Raw genomic sequence first — 18,625 nt, forward strand, 5'->3', positions numbered from 1 at the left:
TTGTTGGGTGTTACCATGGTAGTTTTTGGATGGCAAAGTTGCTATAATAGTAACTTTTATGCAACAGGGACCAGGTCATTTCAACACATCCTAATTTACTGCTTTAAAAAAAAAAAAAGGGTCCAAACTCAATACCATTTTGGTATGCAGAACATCCATCTCTATCTCTCTCACCCTCTCTTCAAATCCCCATCCCCTCCCTTATCTGTCTCTCCCCCTTTACTCTACACCATCGTAACCATTCCCTTGATACCAATGCATTGCTAACTTCACATTTTTTTTCTTCACATAACGTTTCTCATCTCTCGTCAAATATTCACCAGACATTGAATGCAAAATCCAAACATCAATGAAATATCAACTTCAAGCCTTTGATAGGAGTGAGATTTGTATTTCATATTCATCAAATATACAACTAATATCAATACTTCCATTGATATCTATTATAAATGTAGTTTCCATCATACATTATGATAGAAGGAAAATAATGGTGCTTAAAGAACAAGTCCACCCCAACAAAAAGCTGATTTGAATAGAAAGAAAAATCAAACAAGCATAACACTGAAAATTTCATCAAAATCGGATGTAAAATAAGAAAGTTATGACATTCTAAACTTTCGCTTAATTTCACAAAACAGTGATATGCTCATCCTGTTCGGTATGCAAATGAGGGAACCGATGACATCGCCTACTCACTATTTCTTTTGTATTTTATTATATGAAATATGAAATATTTCGATTTTCTCGTCACTGTCATGTGAAACAAAGTTTCATTCCTCCCTGAACATATGGAATTTCATTATTTTAACATTTTGTGGTTCAATCAAGAGGGTCCTGATTATCAAATTCGTAAAAATTGAAATATTGTATGATTCAAACAATAAAAAACAAAAGAAATAGTGAGTGACATCATCAACTCTCTCAGTTGCATATCACTGAGTTGAGCATAGAACTGTTTTGTGAAAATAAGCGGAACTTTGAAATGTCATAACTTTCTTATTTTACATCCGATTTTGATGAACTTTTCAGCGTTATTCGTGTTTGATTTTTCTCTATTTATTTAAATCAACCTTTTTCTGGGGTGGACTTGACCTTTAAAAAAAATAAAAATAAACTTCTGACGACTTACCCCTTAATAACACTTAATAACAGACACATCACTTTACACATAAATTTTAGTAGTAAATTTTAATGCATTACTACCTGAAAAAAAAAAACTCTGAAGGCAATTGCAGCTATTTTGAAAAGAAACAAATTGATTCAAATTAGTATGATTAAGGAGAGATATGTTTTTTTTTATAACAAGCCATCTGTGTATAATCTGAAAAAGATGGTTTGTGTATGGATTCTGTCTCATAGACAAAGGTTGTTTGATAATTGTTATCACAAAAGCCACACAGGTTGAATGAAAGCTGTATATTGTCAAGAACTGATAAGTTCTATTGTTTCACAATGTACTTTGTCCAGAATAATGCGATTCCAATCTGAGATGAGATTCAATTTGTTACATGACTCGTTCATTATGCTAATTTCCTTATACAAAATACATTCCTGAACATTAATCTTGATAAAACAGAATGAAAAAAGAAAAAAAAATTATATATTCAATAAAAGGGAAAAAATAAATATCTTCAAATTTAAAAACAATATTTAAAATTCTGAGTTGGATATCACATAGATCATCAATATAATGCAATTTTTTTTTAATAATTTCTCACTCTAAATAATGTAGGACGACTACAAATGGGTCAGATTCCTGTGTTCTTAAAATTGTATTAAAACTTGATGAGAAGATGTTGAAGGAAAGATTCCCCAAAGTTGCCTAGCTTATAAAATCCCTGAGCAAAAAGACAAAAAGAGAGAAAATGTAATATTTACACTATATATATCACAACATTCATTTCCAAGTATAATAAATTCATTTTTTTCCACATATAATTTTGCAATAAATGACATTAGAGGGGGAGAGAAGTTAATCTGTGTGCATCTTCAAAATATGTCAAGATATTAACGTTAATCTGAACCTTGATTCAATTTTAACCATAATAATACAAATTACTATTTTAATTTTGCAATTAATGTAATTTTAAGGGGAAAGGGCTTGCTCAGTTTTGGGTTTGAGTCCAAGCCTGGTTGCAGGAAAGAAGTCTGCGTTATGTGTTAACGTTCATGGATGTAGGATATGTCAAGGTGGAAAACACTCCAACCCTTGGATAGGATATTAAATGGAGGCCCTGTGTAGAGGGGAGTCACCACCTTTGCACATTAAGAACCCACTGCACTATTCGTACAAATTAAGGGGGAGACTCCGGTCTAGAGGTCCACCTGCAACCCCCCCCCCCCCCCCATCTTAGTGGAAGGGAGACCCACGGATCACGGTGATGAAATTCGCTCATCGCCTCCCAGGTTAAAGGTGATATCAAGATAAAAAGCATTAATAATGATTTAAACTGCCAATATTTTGCACTTTTGCACTATAAGAATTATAGAACCAGCTGGTGACCCTTTTTTGTGAGTTAAATCTACACTGATAAAAATCTGGGGTAATCATTTACCAGATTTGTGTAGTCGGTAAGTTACAAACAACTTAATGAAACACCCAACTGGTCTAAAGTTGTGCCGATCTGGAGGTGTTTCATTAGGCCGTTTGTAAGCTACGAACGACTGGTTACCCTCTCTCGAGAGCTGAATCAATGCCACTCAACATTTCGGTACAGCATTTACCATACAAAAGGTTCAACAGTCACTACAAACAGCTTTATGAAACAGTCCCCCCTGGTCGTGAAATCCATTCTCGATGCCAGCCTATCAATTTGTTTTCCCCTTACTAGTCGGCCATTCTCGATTCTAACATCTTTCTCGTGAACTGAGCATTAATTCCTTTTGAAGGCAATCTTGAATACTTCATAATTATAAATTGGAATTACTCTTAATTCTATATACATTCGCTGTATTTCTTGTACATACCTCTTCACTCTGACTTTTAAATCAATCATCAGCATCGCTACATACATATATATATCAATATCATGAACATCAAGAAATAAACATATTAGTTGACTATTCACTGCTAATAGCCAAGTGTGCAAATTAGAGAAATGGCACTTGTCTTGATATTAAACTTGTGTTGCAATTGCAGCACAAATAATACTCACTGAAATCCTACATCTACTTAGAGGAGGAAGATTACACTATAACACACATGAAGACCTTTCAACACATCTAGATTGTTTAACAATAGGTTGTGGAGTTGTAACTATTTTTACAGAACCAAAATATACCTGAAACTCCCTGATAGTCCAGCATAAATATGTCATTTTAAGACTTGAAAGTGAGGATTTCATACATACCATTTCCATGAAACTTCATTACAAGCGATAACAAATATGATGTAATTCTATGATAGTCACTCAAATGGCACTATTTCAGTAGCTTTTGAATTAGGATTAGAATCCAGGTTTACAATTGTAAAGCAGTGCCCTTCTTCATAACAACCAAAGCATGCTATTCCCATCCTATTGAAATATACACAAATTATTTCCACCTGAATGTGGCTCTCCACCTGGGAATTTATAGTGATCAAGTTGAAAACATTTTTGAAAATTAGTTTCTCCAGTTTTCTTCTGCCCATTTCTCTGAAAGTCAGAGTCAAAACTTGAACAAATGATTCCAATCTATTTTCAATTTCTTTGTGTACTGTTTATGCACGCAGGGAAACGGGGCTTGGCGATGGTTTGGATCGCTTGGGCTTGTCGAGACCAACAGCTCATGCATGACCCCCATCCCAATGCTCCGATCCCCCACCGATGCATGCTAACATTCAATTTTCTATCATGATAACTCACATCTTCCCCTTTCATAAATGTAAATGCCAAAGTGCCAGCCCCGGACCCTGCTATATAAACGTTACTATTATGGTCACTTTGCCATCCAATATAACTACCATGGTAACACCGATCAACAACCTGGAATCAAAATCAAGGATTCCATGCAAGTTACAATAATGGTACCTTTTATGCAACAGGGCCCTGGCCAAGATTACCATGGTAACGCCCAACAACAACCAATCAAAATCAAGGATTCCATGCAAGTTACAATAATGGTACCATTTATGCAACGGGGCCCTGGCCAAGATTACTCCTTGCAGCACCTTTCATTACCAAAAGCCAGAGGAACATCATTCCCACAGAAATTTCGAAATCCTTATTCCATCAAAGACATGAGGATTGGGAATGCGGGGAAACCCCGCTGTGAGAGGCACTCAGCATTCTTATGGCTGGATTCCTGCAAAGAGATGCAGCACACACTCTTGGAAAAGCGAATAGTTAGGAAGAAGATGTCTCATTTTAAGTACAGCCAAACCTGTGTTAGTGACCACCTGTCTGTGGTGACCACTAAAACTGTTTCCCATGGAGGCAGATTGTGCGTATAAGAACCCGTCTATTGCAGCCACTTACCTATAGTGACCACTAAAACTGTTTCCAATGAAGGCAGATTGTGTGTATAAGAACTTGTCTATAGCAGCCACCCGTCTATAAAGGCCACATTTTGTGTTTCCCTACAGTGGTCATTGTAGACAGGTTTCACTGTACTCTCATAGAGTAACAATCAAGGTGATGGATTTGCTTCAAGCAAACCTTTTTTTTTTCATTTGCCCCCTTTCACCTTTAAAAAGACTTTCCACCTGCCATCCAGACAATGTATTATAATTACAAATCTGGCTGCCTCACCGGCACTCTGTAGTGCATTATTAGACATTTCGATCACATAATACATTCATGAACACGCATGCTGCAGTGCATGAATTAATAATGATAGCATGATATTGATGAGCTCATACATGTACCCAACAAAATCAAACGCAGGAGGATTCCCAACTTTGTCATAAATTCCCCCATCAAGGACAATGTCAAGACGGTTTTTAATTATTGATGGAATATGATTTATTCCTCTATGAAGACTTCCCATAACCATGTGTACAGCTCTACGTAGGCTAACACTGGGAAGACCAAACAAAGAACACGAGGCTGTGCCATATAGAAACCATTTTCAGTCTTCAATTATTGGCCATCCATAGAATCTATGCAATTATCTCAAATTTGTATGGATTGCCCAACAAGCATAGACTTCAATAATGATGATGAGGCCCCTGAACTCTCCAGCCGAGTGCAACCTATGAGGCTTATCCGGACAATGAAACGAAATAGCTCCTTAGTGAGAAAGGCAAACTGGGCCTAACGCAACTATGAGAAAGAACACCCACAGGGCGTACAGGGGAACTACTGAGAACTGGCACTCGGTATCTTCATGCAATAAGAGGGGGGTGATGTTATGTAATCAGTGCCCATTCATCCTCATCCCTTTGTTTACCCATACACCTCTTTATGCAGGTCCAAAATACAGAGTGCTCTAATCACCATCTAGTGTCTCTGGGCACTGGACATAATGCAATACTCAGCAACAATTGACACTGACTTTAACAACTACACAATGGACTAGGATTAGAAGAGTCAGGGTAATGTAGAATGCAAACAGGGAGAGAAGGAAATCCTAAAAAAGGCATGCACGTGAAGTGAAGTGAGTCAAAGGGGGAGAGTAGGGGGCAAGAGGGGGGGAGGAGAGAATAGAGGTAATCAGCACAAAATCCAGTGGAAAAGATGAAAATATAAGGGACAAAATTAGGGGAGTGAGGAATGGATAACGGGAGAAGGCACCAATTCATCTTCAAAAGGAAATGGAGAAGTATCTTGTATCTGAGTGAAACCATGCAGTGGGAATGCTGCTATTTACTGGTCTATTTTAGATCACGATTTCAACCAAATGTACGGGAAGATTTTTTCAGAGACTTGAGTTTAAGAGAAATGGTCTTGCAATAACACAGTCATACATGTACTTCCCTGGTGGGTGTTTCATAAAACTGTTTGTAATGTCAGCACTGCTTTACAAACAACTGGAAAGTGTTCTTCGGTGCTAAGTCAGTTTACATCGAGATATATGATTTAGCACAAGAAAGGTCACCAATCACGTGTAAAGTCTTCATAACTTATGAATACCTTCAAACAGCTTTATGAAAACACCCACCTGGGTGTGTATTTACATGTATTAAGCATTCATGCTTAATACATGTAGAGATAACTCATCAAACAGTTATGTAATCAGTTTTGATTCCCTGAATTCAATCAGGCTCATGTCTTTCAGAGAATTGGACTCCTCAAATAAACAACTATTATAATTCGTCTAAACAGAAACATAGGCTAAAGATACTGACTTGAGTGTGAAGAATTATCATGAGGCAATACTTGTTCTTAATTCCATCCCTTTACATTCCACCGCTTTGTAAACTTGCTATGAGCAGATTCTTGCTTTAAGGGTATTTTTGGTCGGAAAGTAAAGACATACCTACAAGTATAACATAGTGTTCAAAAAGTGACACAACATCTGCTCCTACGACAATTGCTCTGGGCTTAATTTCGTCTGAGATGTAGGGTTGCAATATGGTTTTATGTTAGGTTTAGGGTAGGGTGTAGTGTGGGTTTGAAGTTGCTCATTCGATTAGTGTGTGGAATTCAGAGTGGAGCAATTGTCGCCGGACCAAATGTCATGGAACCTCTCAAATATCCCTTTTTTTAACTTTTAAATTTGATTGTCTTTCTTGCCAATATACACGTTATTGTACTGTGATATCGTCACTCAGAATGACTGTACAGTACAAGTTGCCAATTGTAAAACACACAAGTCAGCTGTATGGGCCATAGGTAACAGGCTTGTTACATACTTTGTATAGCCATAGTTGGGTGCCATGCACAAGAACATTGATTATTTAAGCCAATCAGTGCATACCATTGATTGATAAAACAACTTCAAATTAACAGTTTGCATCTAATCCACAATATTATTGAAGTAACCTCTCTAAACTACTGACTGAACATCTCATACATCTCATAGTAATGTGAGAATAGAAGGCTTACATATTAAATTTCATCCATAATAATCACGTGTAAAACAGAAGTTACAGAAACGTCAAGGCTTTATAGAGATATAAAACTCTTCTTAAATAATACTGAATCTATCTTTGAAATATATAACTGCCAAAAAAAATAAGTTACAAGAGATCTGGGTGACTTTCAACTTGGCTGTTTAGTATGTACAATGGATTAAAATGTAATGACTAATACATGTATTTATAGAGTTATATGCTAAGATTTACACATATTTAATATTAGAATAGATTGAAGAAGGGGGGGGGGGGGCTTGTACATGTACATTCCTTTACATCATAATGTAACAACCTTCCTTGACTATCTTCGGTACAATCATCCTAGCTATTAAACACATTATTTTTCTTCATATGTTATTACATAGTCTATAGAAATACAATAATTGACATCTTATCATTCATCTAAAATCGAAATTGATAAACTGCTTTTAAATTAATTTACAGGAATCTATCTAGTATACATGTGTCTATTTATAATTCACATTACTATTCATTTCATCATTTCATAAATAAATTAGTCAATATCATGGTAGTGATGATAGTGATGGTGATGATGGTGTTCATGGTGATGATGGTGTTGGTGTTTTTGTGGGACAGGGGAATTATACCCCACCCCTTCTGATTTCTCCATGACCTCATGCTTCATCACTGTCAAAGGTTGCAGGGTGTGGTGTCGCCGTGATCTCCTCCGGTGCTTCCCCCTGTTCACGGGTGCCGCCTGCACCGCCGGTGCAACAACCTGGGTGGTGACCACCTTCACTGGTCCCGCCGGGAAGCTATGCCGTTTGGGGCTGTGCTGGCAGAACGCCGCTTCGGTGCCGGCAGAAACCGCCTGCACGGGTTGCATACCTTCAAGCCGCGTCCTGGACGCTTCCAGCAGCTGCATGTGATAGTCTTTATGGTGTCTTTGGGCATACTCATACTTGGCAAACAATTCCTGATTCATATGAAGGGTTTGTTTCCTGAGACCATGCACTTGGGGATCACAAGTCTTTGCCCTCCGATGATGGGGGCTTGTTTTCAAATGTCTATGGCTCACTTGGTTTGGACTGCTAGCTGAGGCACCAAGGGGTAGTTCAGTCTCAGGATCCTTGTCCTGTGCTGCTGGATCTCGTTCATGATTCGTGCACTGGTGATCGATACCAGCCAGTTCCTGGTAGTAGCTGCGTCTCTCTGCGTTTTCCTGAGGGCGCTCAACCGGCACACAATTTGTACCGGCGTTGCTCGTCTGTTTAGAGGGAGTCATCTTACTGGTCCCATGGTCCAAGGCTGAGGTGGATTTTCTATTGGAATGACAATAAACAAGCAATACAATCAACTGAACAGTCACTACAAAATAACAAGCAGAGACTTTTTTATTTTAGATCTCAATTGAAGTTTAATATTTTGACTCATTGGTGGATCTGTTGAGCAGATCTAGATGACAGTTCATGGAAAGGATTTCTAATATGAGATATGGTCAGCGATAAATTCAATTATTTTTCCAATTTCTATTTCATTGCTTATTAAAAGAATTAATTTCATTCACAAGTCTAAGCTTTCCTTTACCTTGCTTTCCGATGATGTCTTTCAGGACTAGCCTGCTGATCAGCATACAAGGGCACCGTCACATCCGCAGGTGCCATCGAGTGAGACCGATGCTTCGACCTCCGCGACCTCTTCTCCTCCTTCCGCCAACACTGGTGATTCACGTTGAAGCTATGCCTGTGGGAAGGGGCATCCCCACGGTCCCTGACACGGTTAAACAAATTCTCCTTGTTCTCCTGCTTGTTGAAGAGTGGCGACGCATCCAGCGGAGATGCGGACGGGAGCGAGGTGGACTGTGTCCCGACCGATTGCTGCTGGCTGAGATTGTCATGGCTTGGTGTACTTGGCTGGCTGGCTTTGTCTGCCATCTTCTTGCGAGTGTCTGTCTCATGGTCGGAAACCATGGAGAGCCGTAACTTCAGCTTGCGGCTACCACTAGGGGGCAGTATGACGGAGCATGCGAGGGCCTCAGAGATCGATTTCAGTATGCTTGACAGGTCCTACAAGTGTATAAAGTGCAAAGTGAGATAAGAAAGGCAATATAGCAATATTAAACAGAACTGCCTATCACTTGACTTCATGCCAATATATAATACAGTATTTGTATTTTCATTGTAAAATTTTATTCATCAATTCTGAACAAAATTTGAAGTTTGATTGAAAAAGCTAAGGAAATATCTCTACACAAAATGTACATTAAATTTCTCAGTCACATATGGCACGAACTACTACAGTACTTCCTGATTGCATTGGCCAATCATACCCAAAAGATGCATGCTACTCTATGTTTGTGTAAAAAACCATATGTATTGGTGCTTTCTTAGGGTCCACATCTAACACTTTGTGTGAAACAGTCCCAATTCTTTTCAAACAGAAATATATTTACGGAAACAATCATATTGTGTTCTTTAAAAGTGTGATTAATGTTATCGCTGACAGTATCAATATCATTCATTAACACAAATATATAAACCTGATAAAATATATATATTCTTATGTTAAAGCAGGGTATTTTCAAATGTTACCTCTCTTGTGATTCTCCTGTGCCCATCAAAATCATATAGAGTGAACGCCCATTCCTGTGTCTCTTTCTCTGCATCTAATGAGACATCACAGTCTACTGCCTGTCATATAACAGTATTCAAAATAGGAGGAAAAAAAATATTCTAAATTTAGCTTAAAAGAGACCAGGATTTTGGCGATTGGGAATTCAATCAATAAACAAAGCATATCAACTCCATCACATTTTTTTAAATCATTTTTTTCAAAACTTTATTTTTTTTTCTTTGTTGATTTATTTACATTTCAATCAATCAATCATTCATTCATTTCATTTTATTTACTTTTTTTTTTTTTTTTTTTTTTGGGGGGGGGGAAGAGTTCAACTTGTGTACCACCCCAAATTTATTTGTTTGTGTATTCCTACGCAAGCAATATCATACCTCTGAACAGATTATGAAGGTGCTACATGCATATGGATGAATATTATATCATATACAAATATCAAACAAATAATCTGGTTATCTAAAAAAAATAAAGATATTATCTTATTGTAATAAGGAAGAGAAACTATTCTGCATGAGATTTCATGATTTGTGGAAAACAATTACAAATGAATCAAACTATAACTTCAAAAATTCAATAGCTTCTTATTACTTCATGAATGTTTAAAAAAAATGAAATTTTGTGAAGTAGGGCGTTTCTTTATACCCCAATGGTTGGTGATGAAGGGGATGCAGGCGGTTGTTTTTTGGTAGGAGAGTCCTCTGCTCTGGATTGAACCTTGAGACTGCATCGAGAACCAGTCACCTCAGGGGGTAGGTCCACTGTGGTACAACAGACAAATACATTGATAAACAAATACACAGAGCAATAAATAAACACATATAGTCATTGCCAAATCTGGGGTAGGGGCAGGGTATTTAAAGCACTTTAAAACTGAAACTCTATATGGAACTACAGGAAACCTCGCCTTAAATGTTAAATCTTTTGGGATCTGAAAAGTATTTTCGACTTGGAAGTGGTATACATACATGTACAATGTTTTGCATAATCTGATTTAAAAATAAAATGCTTTGACTTGGAAGGTAGACTACCTGGAGAACAAAATACATACTTGGGGAAGTTGCTTGGACCAAGTGTAGAGATTCCTCACTCATCTGTACTTAAATTGTACCAGATATTGAAAATTAGTCAGGTATTTATCGTATTATTAAGCTAAACCAGTTTCATTTTTTCCAATTTCTATCTTAATCAGAACAAGCTTACTGTCTGCATCTATATTCTACCAGATGCAAATCAACAATATACAAAAATGTTCTCTAAAATCAGCAAATTTCAAGGGGTTCAGTTAGTGGCTTTCAGTCAAATTGCAGTCATCTTCATTATTCTAATTTTTATACAAAGCTTAATTCATCACATTTTAATGAAAAAGATAAAAAGCAGTATTCCACAAAAGAAATGTAGAAACCTGCAAAACCAAGCAATGTTTCTCTTTGAACACACACACGTACACCATACAATCTGGATGGGATGTACTCCATACAATTGGATAAAATTGATATTTTTCTTACCTTTTAGTGAGCAAATGTCTCGGTGTAAATTCATTGGTCTCTCAGACTGTCTACGACTGCACTCATACTATCGGGAGAGAGAAAAGGAAAAAGAGGGGAGAGAAAGGGAGAGAGACAGAGAGAGAGAAGGGGGTATAAAGAGAGAGAGAGGTGGAGAAAGAAAAATAACCTTTAAAATGATGTTTTTCCATATGACTGAGCAAAAGAGTAATTTCTGAACATTAATTAAATAGATGCAACATAATTACATACAGAACGAGCACAATAAAGCATTCCTAAATCAGCCCATTATTGATAAAATCTTGGCACAGGGATTTCTTACCAACAATGGATACAATTTACCATTTATGAAAAGGTGAATGAGATTGATGACAATAGGATTGTGCGAATCAATGACATCTTTTATGAAAAGGGGGGAAGTGAGCCTCCCCCCCCCCCCTCACCCCAAGAGAGAAAGAGATGGGGGAGGGGGTGTAAAAGGCTAATGGCATTGAAGCAAAAGGAGGTAGTTTATAATTAGAGCATAACAGTATCAAGAATCCAATTACAATTCGAAAATGGATTTTATAAAAACATGATTGAATCACATAAACTCACGTCTGGGAGAAACTCTTAATACCCCACACTCACAGGAAATGGAACAATAACGTTTCATCGAAGAGAACCAATGTTGCATTATTTCACATCGTCCTTGATTTTTTTTTTTTCATTTCTGTCCCATCTTCCCTCTGATCACAATCTTCGTGGACTACCATAGAAATACTGATGACTCATATCTTTTTATTTTTTTAAATAAAAAAGGTCATTATCTAAAGGCAATAGCTGGTTTTGACTCAGCAATGTACAGCGCATTCAGGAACACAGGTCATATAAAGCCAAGCCAGCTATGCCAGCCGTGATTAAACGACATGAGTTACAAACCATTTTTTGTATCTTTAAAAAAGATATTACATGTAGATCAGACCACAGAAAAGGGTGACCCCATTTCATTATACTATTATTTGTTACTTAGAATACACCTGTACATATATATCTTTAAATCTAGTATCAGTATAAAACTGGGAGGATGAAAGATATATCAATAAAATTTAGTATCAATATTCAAATTTAGTATGATATAAAATGTGGGGTATCAGTGCATGTTTTTACAGATAAAAAAAATTGAAGTAATGGTATAACCTTTAAACATTGATCATCAAATCATGCAATCTGTGAAATTTACAAGATTCCCAGAGAATACAAAGGTTTAATGGAATTGAATCTGAGGATAATTCTCCATCAATTGCACTGTATTTGTAAGCTGCAGGGCCCTTTCATTCAAAAATACAATTTTACATCAGACTTTATTTACTCAGGACTGGGTGGATTGAAACTGAATGGGAAACCTTTCTTTCATCAAACTTCCATGGCCTGGGGAAAAGTTATTATTTCTTGTCCGCAAAAACATGATTTGAGAAAATACATTAAGATGTCAGATTTCAATCAAGGAGCTTATAGATTATCAAACAGACATTTAGAATACATTTCTCACTGTGATTTGATACTTTTATTCAGTTTTCATCTGATAATGCTAACAAGCAGTGCCTCATTGCATAAAACATTTTAATGGAGAAAACTCAAAACAATTTTTTACCAGAATATTTCCCAGTTAAAAAAAAATCAATTGACTTGTGCTGACGTGCATTTTTTTTCAAAGGGGTGCTCTGAGGAAACAATAATGCATGTGAAATAGATTAAGTAATATCAGATGACCAGGAAAATTAGAATTTCATCAAATCAGACATGGAGTTTAAAATAAAAATACGATTTCATTTACTGTAGTAATATTTATTCTTTGTCGGATATTCATACTTTATCTCTATCATATATAATCATATAATTTTCAACCTACTGTAGAGTGTCCCTTTAAAAATTAAACTGTATGTCAGCCTCTCAGGCATTGACCTGCAGTCACCAACTACCAATGCAAACATCATCCTCAAACTGAGTGACCTCAAAGATTTGTTGCCACGGAAACACTTTTTATGATCTTCCTTGACCCAAAATACAGAGAAGCCCTTATTGAATATGTATGACAGGTTATTGATGGCAGACTAATCCTCCTTGTCAAATTGGATCAATGGACATCAGATGAGAGAAGAGGAGATCTTGTGGGATGAATAATTGAACTTTACTAGTATATATGCTTCACGAGAGGTCTTTTAATGGAATTATTAATGAATCAAAACTGAAATTACAATTTAAGCTACACGTACATGTGGGCCTACATATAGTGATTTAAAACTCATTTTTTGTTTCTTTGAGAACATTTTATGCTTTCTCATTATTGTTTGATTAATGATGTTCCATTCAACCTCTTCGGTTTGATCATGGTCCATGATTTGATCAGGAGTATCCCAACTCCCTGGTTTGATACCAGTTGCAAAACACAAAGATTGAAGTTCCCTACAGTATATTAAGTATAGGCCCAAATGTCTGCATCAAGATATATGGAGACTATACAGGGCATTACAGGCCCCCTATTCATGAAAGACCATTTAAATTTGACTGGTATTTTGCCATTCATGACAACTACTGTAGGCTAATGACAACCATGAAAATGTTAACTTTGATTGGCGGCTGCATCCTCTAATACTACCATAGTTACTTTCAATATGAGTGATAGGTGATTGGTGGGGGCCGGGGGGTTCTCGCTTTAATACTTGGAATTTAATTTTACTAGGATTTATATGACTATGGTATACCATAATTATACAAGTAGTATTTTAACCACATCCCCTCAAACTACCACCACCTGGTAAATTGCCAATTTGTCTCCTGCCAACCCGTCCACTAACTAAATGGTCTACCTTCATTTAGTCTAATGCCATTCATCCATCAACATTTCGTCAACAACCATTTGGTCCAATCATCACTTCGTCAGATAACCACCAGTTCGTCTATGACCATATCGTCTCATAACCAGTTGGTCTAATATCTACTTTAATTTGATTCATTTCGCCCAATTAACACTTACATGTACAGTGTAGTCCAATTAGACCAAATGGTATATGGACTAAATGGCTACTGGACCAACTGGTTATTAGATGAAAGTACAGATACAAGTAGACCATGTGGATAATGGAAAAACTGTTGGTAGACCAAATGATAGTAGACGAATTGGTAATTGGACGAAATGGCATTAGACCAATTGACAATAAACCCCATCACCTAGATTTTCTCTGCATATGTCTGGACTGTAGAGTGCAAACTCCTCAATAATGACTTTGGGGTTTTGTGGTTTCCCCCTGAAAAGATGAACAATTGAATGAACACTCACTCTATTGTGAATTCCCACTGTAGTACAGACCGTACAATTACAATGCAGCATTATAAAGCATACTATTATGTACAACTCCAAAGGGATATTTCCAGGTACAACCTGGTCCTCGCTCTATGCGGAGTCTATGTACATTAGCCTACATCTGCTGTATAGCCTCGATCATAAGCACAGGGGACAACTACACATTGTTTAAAAACTCGTCTCACTCTGAACCACATTAACAAAATAAAAGCAAAGGACTTCACTATACCCAATGTACAATGTATGAATTCTTTAGCCTAGGTCTACATTCAGAAATGAAGTCAAAATAAAAGAGGGGACTCTAGAAAAATCATTATTTTCATTTTACAGTCCACCTTAAAGGGATGTTCCGGGCTGAAAAATATTTATATCTTAATACATCTAGAGTAGAATTTACTGAGCAAACTGCTAAACTTTAAAAGTCAATAACTTTGTTATTTGTAATCCGATTTCGATGAAATGTCCAGCATTTTGCTCAGTGAATTCTACTCTATTTATTAAGCAATAAATACTTTCAGCCCGGACCATCCCTTTAATTGCAGTGAACAAGAATTTCACAGAACATATTTAAAATAAAAATGACTTGAATTATGGATCATCATATCATCACACAGATTAAGTGTACAGGGGAGTGTTTCATCAACATTTTTGTGTGACAAGTTGTCAGATCTGACAACTTTCCTTGATTCTGATTGGCTGAGAGGCACTGTTACTATGGTAACTGTCGGATAAAACAAGGATTGTCGGATAAAACATCTGACAAGTCCTTTCATAAAACGCTCCCCTGTAGTGTATAAATCAATAGCTAACTTAGTTTTTGAAGCAGGTGTCTATAGAGAATACGAGCTGAAATTTTTACAGCAGGTCTTGTGAATACTAGCTGAAAGCACTTTGCTGAAAATTGCAAAACACAGATGAGCAACCTCATTGACATGTGAAATATAAACTAGGTTAAACATCAGACAATATTTTTTGCTTAATTTCAAAGGGATGCTCCGGGTTGAAAATATTTATATCTAAATAAAATAAATAGAGTAACATTCACAGAGCAAAATGCTGAAAATTTCATCAAAATCCGATAACAAATAGTGAAGTTATTGAATTTTAAAACTAATTGTGAAAACAGTTATGCATGTCATCATGAATATTCATTTAATGGGTTGTTGATGTCACATCCCCACTTTCCTTTTTCTTTACATTGCAGGAAATCATGATTGTTCTATTTTTTTCATACATGTGTGAAAGATATGTCTCCTTTATAATGAAATAAGTTGCAGCAATGAATTCTAATGCACTTTCAGCTGTTATTCCAATAATTCTGGTTCTTGAATGAAAAAATTTAAATAAACCTAATTCCATATACTAAAACACAAAAGGACAAGTGGGGAGATGACATCATCAGACATCAGTTTGCTCATTGAATATTCATGAAGACATGCCTAGAACTGTTTCACCGGAATAATGCAAATCTTTTACATTGCCATAACTTTGTTATTCCGTGTCCGATTTTGATCAAATATTTAGTGTTTTGTTTGTCTGATTTTCTGTTCAAATCATATTATTTCAAAAGCAAATTCGTATTAAAATCAATGGGCAAGTATTCAACTCATTTTCTATAAAAAGAGTCCTACTGTATGAGACATAATTTGCATCTATTCTATACAATCTAAAAACATATATTCAATTGGGTAACATATTATCCTACGTACTGCTAATGCTATGGCATGGTATGGGCTTTTTGCTGTACGAATGGTGCATTGGCAAACTCGTGTCGTTGGCATCAGTTGAGCTACAAAAGATATTTCATCAAAACGAAATTACATGCAGTTTTTACTTTTCTAAAATTGGCCTCAAGGTCAGATCCCAGGACCACTGCTACTACCAGCAAATGTATCAAACTTTGAATGCCCTTTTCACTGCACATACATGCAGGGGCCAGGTGATGCTGAAGAAACAGTCTTTCAAGATTTCTTGATCGATTCTTCCAAAATAGTCTACTGAAGGGGAAAAAAGTCACGATTATCATCATGGCAACAGCAGGCATTATAGCATTCCAAATTTTATGTTCATTCAAATCATTTGTACAGTGTGGTGCCGCGGCACGCAAGATATTCACAGAGTCTGCACCGCATGTACTTGAGAACATCCTGTTTATATGAATCCAAAGACGAGATTATAAGTGCACCTACGTGTACAGTGTACTGCAGGTCACCGAGTAGTAGCTCTCGAATAGTCAAGACTAAATTACGGCCCCCATCCGTTTATGAATAGATAGACACCCATGTGAGAGTCTTTCAAGAGGTACATCAGAAATAAAAAGAAACCTTTTTTCACTTGACAAAGTGAAACCACAAGCTCGTGTGAACACACTGCGTATATGATTCATACCATTCTTGACATCAATTAAAAAGAAGTGGGTCATTAAACTGACTGATGATACCAGCTGAGACCGATGAGGCTATAAACCGGTACAAGAACAATTAGGCCTATCTACAAAAGGGCCTACATGTAACAGGGAATCCCTGTACATATGATCATGGTTTGTAGTTTGTTACCTTCTTCTTTACTTACACCTTGGTCACATTTGCTCTACGGCGGCCCTACGGCGAGTCGAAAACAGCCGTTTTATTAATTTCGATTCAAACCACCTATGTATAAATGTATAACAAAATGTTAAAACGGCTGTTTTCGACTCGCCGTACGGCCGCCGTAGAGCAAATGTGACCAAGGTATACTGTACTACCTACATGCATAGCCCTCTGAGAATAAATCAAGAATTATTCAAACATGTAGGCCTACTAGTAATCTGGGAGATTTAACAGTTGATTTTTTAAATAAAAAAAGAACGTCAACATTGAAGAAAAAAAAAGGTGTGTAGGTGGGGCCTACTTTTAATAATGAGAAAGAAATTCCAAGCCCAAATTCCACGTATTGACAAATATAAGATAAATCTCATTGAAGCTTTCATTGTTGCTTGCAGGATCTCCCACTTCCCTGATTAAACCAATCTAATTATGACAAACATTTTGAATAAGTTTTTCATCGCAGCATTGATCAATACTATTGTTCCATCAAGGTCCCTTTGGTCAACCAGAATCTTGATTTAAAAGGGAATTTTTGCTGGGCAAAGATATATGTTTGTAACCTTGACTACCTGATTTTGTGATTCTACATAGGTTTTCTTCTGTACAAGAACTACATGTACCTAGTTCCAGAGAGCAATGGGTAAAGGTCTGCCACAGCCTGCCATAAGTTTTGGTGGGTACAAAGAGTTTTACAAGTCCAAACTTAATAGGCCTTTTATTTCAAGATTTTTAGGGTAAGGCCACTTCTCTATCCATGCCAGGGCACCTTTTTTTCTTCTAACAATTATACCACAATAGAAGAGGCACCAACATTTCCAGAGCCAATAGCCAATTAGCCATGGCCTTGGAGGGCCGCCTCAAGGACTGCCAAATCCAAGGGCACACTCATAGCACAGTTGCAAGGGGAAATTTGGTTAGCCCAAAAGGTGAAATATCAGTGAAAAGACTTCGCTAGCTGAAACCTGGACAGTCAGGAGAGGTGGATCATAGGACAATGGGTGGATGTAGGCCTGCTGCTTAGAGCTAGTATGAATCATGATCTTACAGGGGGAAAAGGGTAGCAGAAAAGACACCGTTATACAGCAGATGTTACAAAAAACATATTGTAGAAAAGGATGTTAATTTCAGATCCATGCTTGCTTCTTATCTTTCACATTGTCACTCTCTCATGATTACTTTGACACACCATTTTTTCAAACATCCCTTCTTCCGATGAAAAAGTGCATTTCCACACAGGCTGTAATACCAAATTAAAAAAAAGCAGATGCATTCATCAAATAAAGGTAGAAATAAAAAAGACAGGTGTGTTCTAAAACAACATTTCACCAAATCGTGTAGGATTTCTACTCTACTCCAAAGACCCCACTTCATAAAGTGTCATCTATTTCTAAACTTTTAAATGGCATGCACACTAAAGTCTGCCTGAACAGCTCATAAAGGGATCATTTGATAGAATCAATGAACTACATGTATTCACATGCACTTGCTAAATTTCATATGCATTACTGTCAAGTCTGACAAATTTGCCAAAATGCATTGCACACAAATACGACACCCAACACTAGAATAATACCCACAAAATCGCTCTTCCTGAAAGAGG

At 36.8% G+C, this 18,625-nt stretch overlaps 1 protein-coding gene across 1 annotated transcript in view; it reads right to left on the reverse strand.

The window, feature by feature from the left end:
- Positions 1-1,170: 1,170 nt before the first annotated feature.
- The window catches only part of LOC129254178 (protein naked cuticle homolog 2-like), a 30,142-nt gene continuing 12,687 nt past the window's right edge, over positions 1,171-18,625 (reverse strand). Inside the window, exons 4-8 of the mRNA XM_064094898.1 lie at positions 11,098-11,164; positions 10,235-10,350; positions 9,550-9,648; positions 8,546-9,024; positions 1,171-8,280 (exon numbers count right to left, since the gene is read on the reverse strand). Of these exons, the coding sequence (XP_063950968.1) occupies positions 7,512-8,280; positions 8,546-9,024; positions 9,550-9,648; positions 10,235-10,350; positions 11,098-11,164 (1,530 nt within the window). The 3' untranslated portion in view covers positions 1,171-7,511. The remainder of the gene's footprint in view (positions 8,281-8,545; positions 9,025-9,549; positions 9,649-10,234; positions 10,351-11,097; positions 11,165-18,625) is intronic.

This window comes from Lytechinus pictus, chromosome 2 (assembly GCF_037042905.1).
Source record: "Lytechinus pictus isolate F3 Inbred chromosome 2, Lp3.0, whole genome shotgun sequence".
Lineage (NCBI taxonomy): Eukaryota > Metazoa > Echinodermata > Echinoidea > Temnopleuroida > Toxopneustidae > Lytechinus > Lytechinus pictus.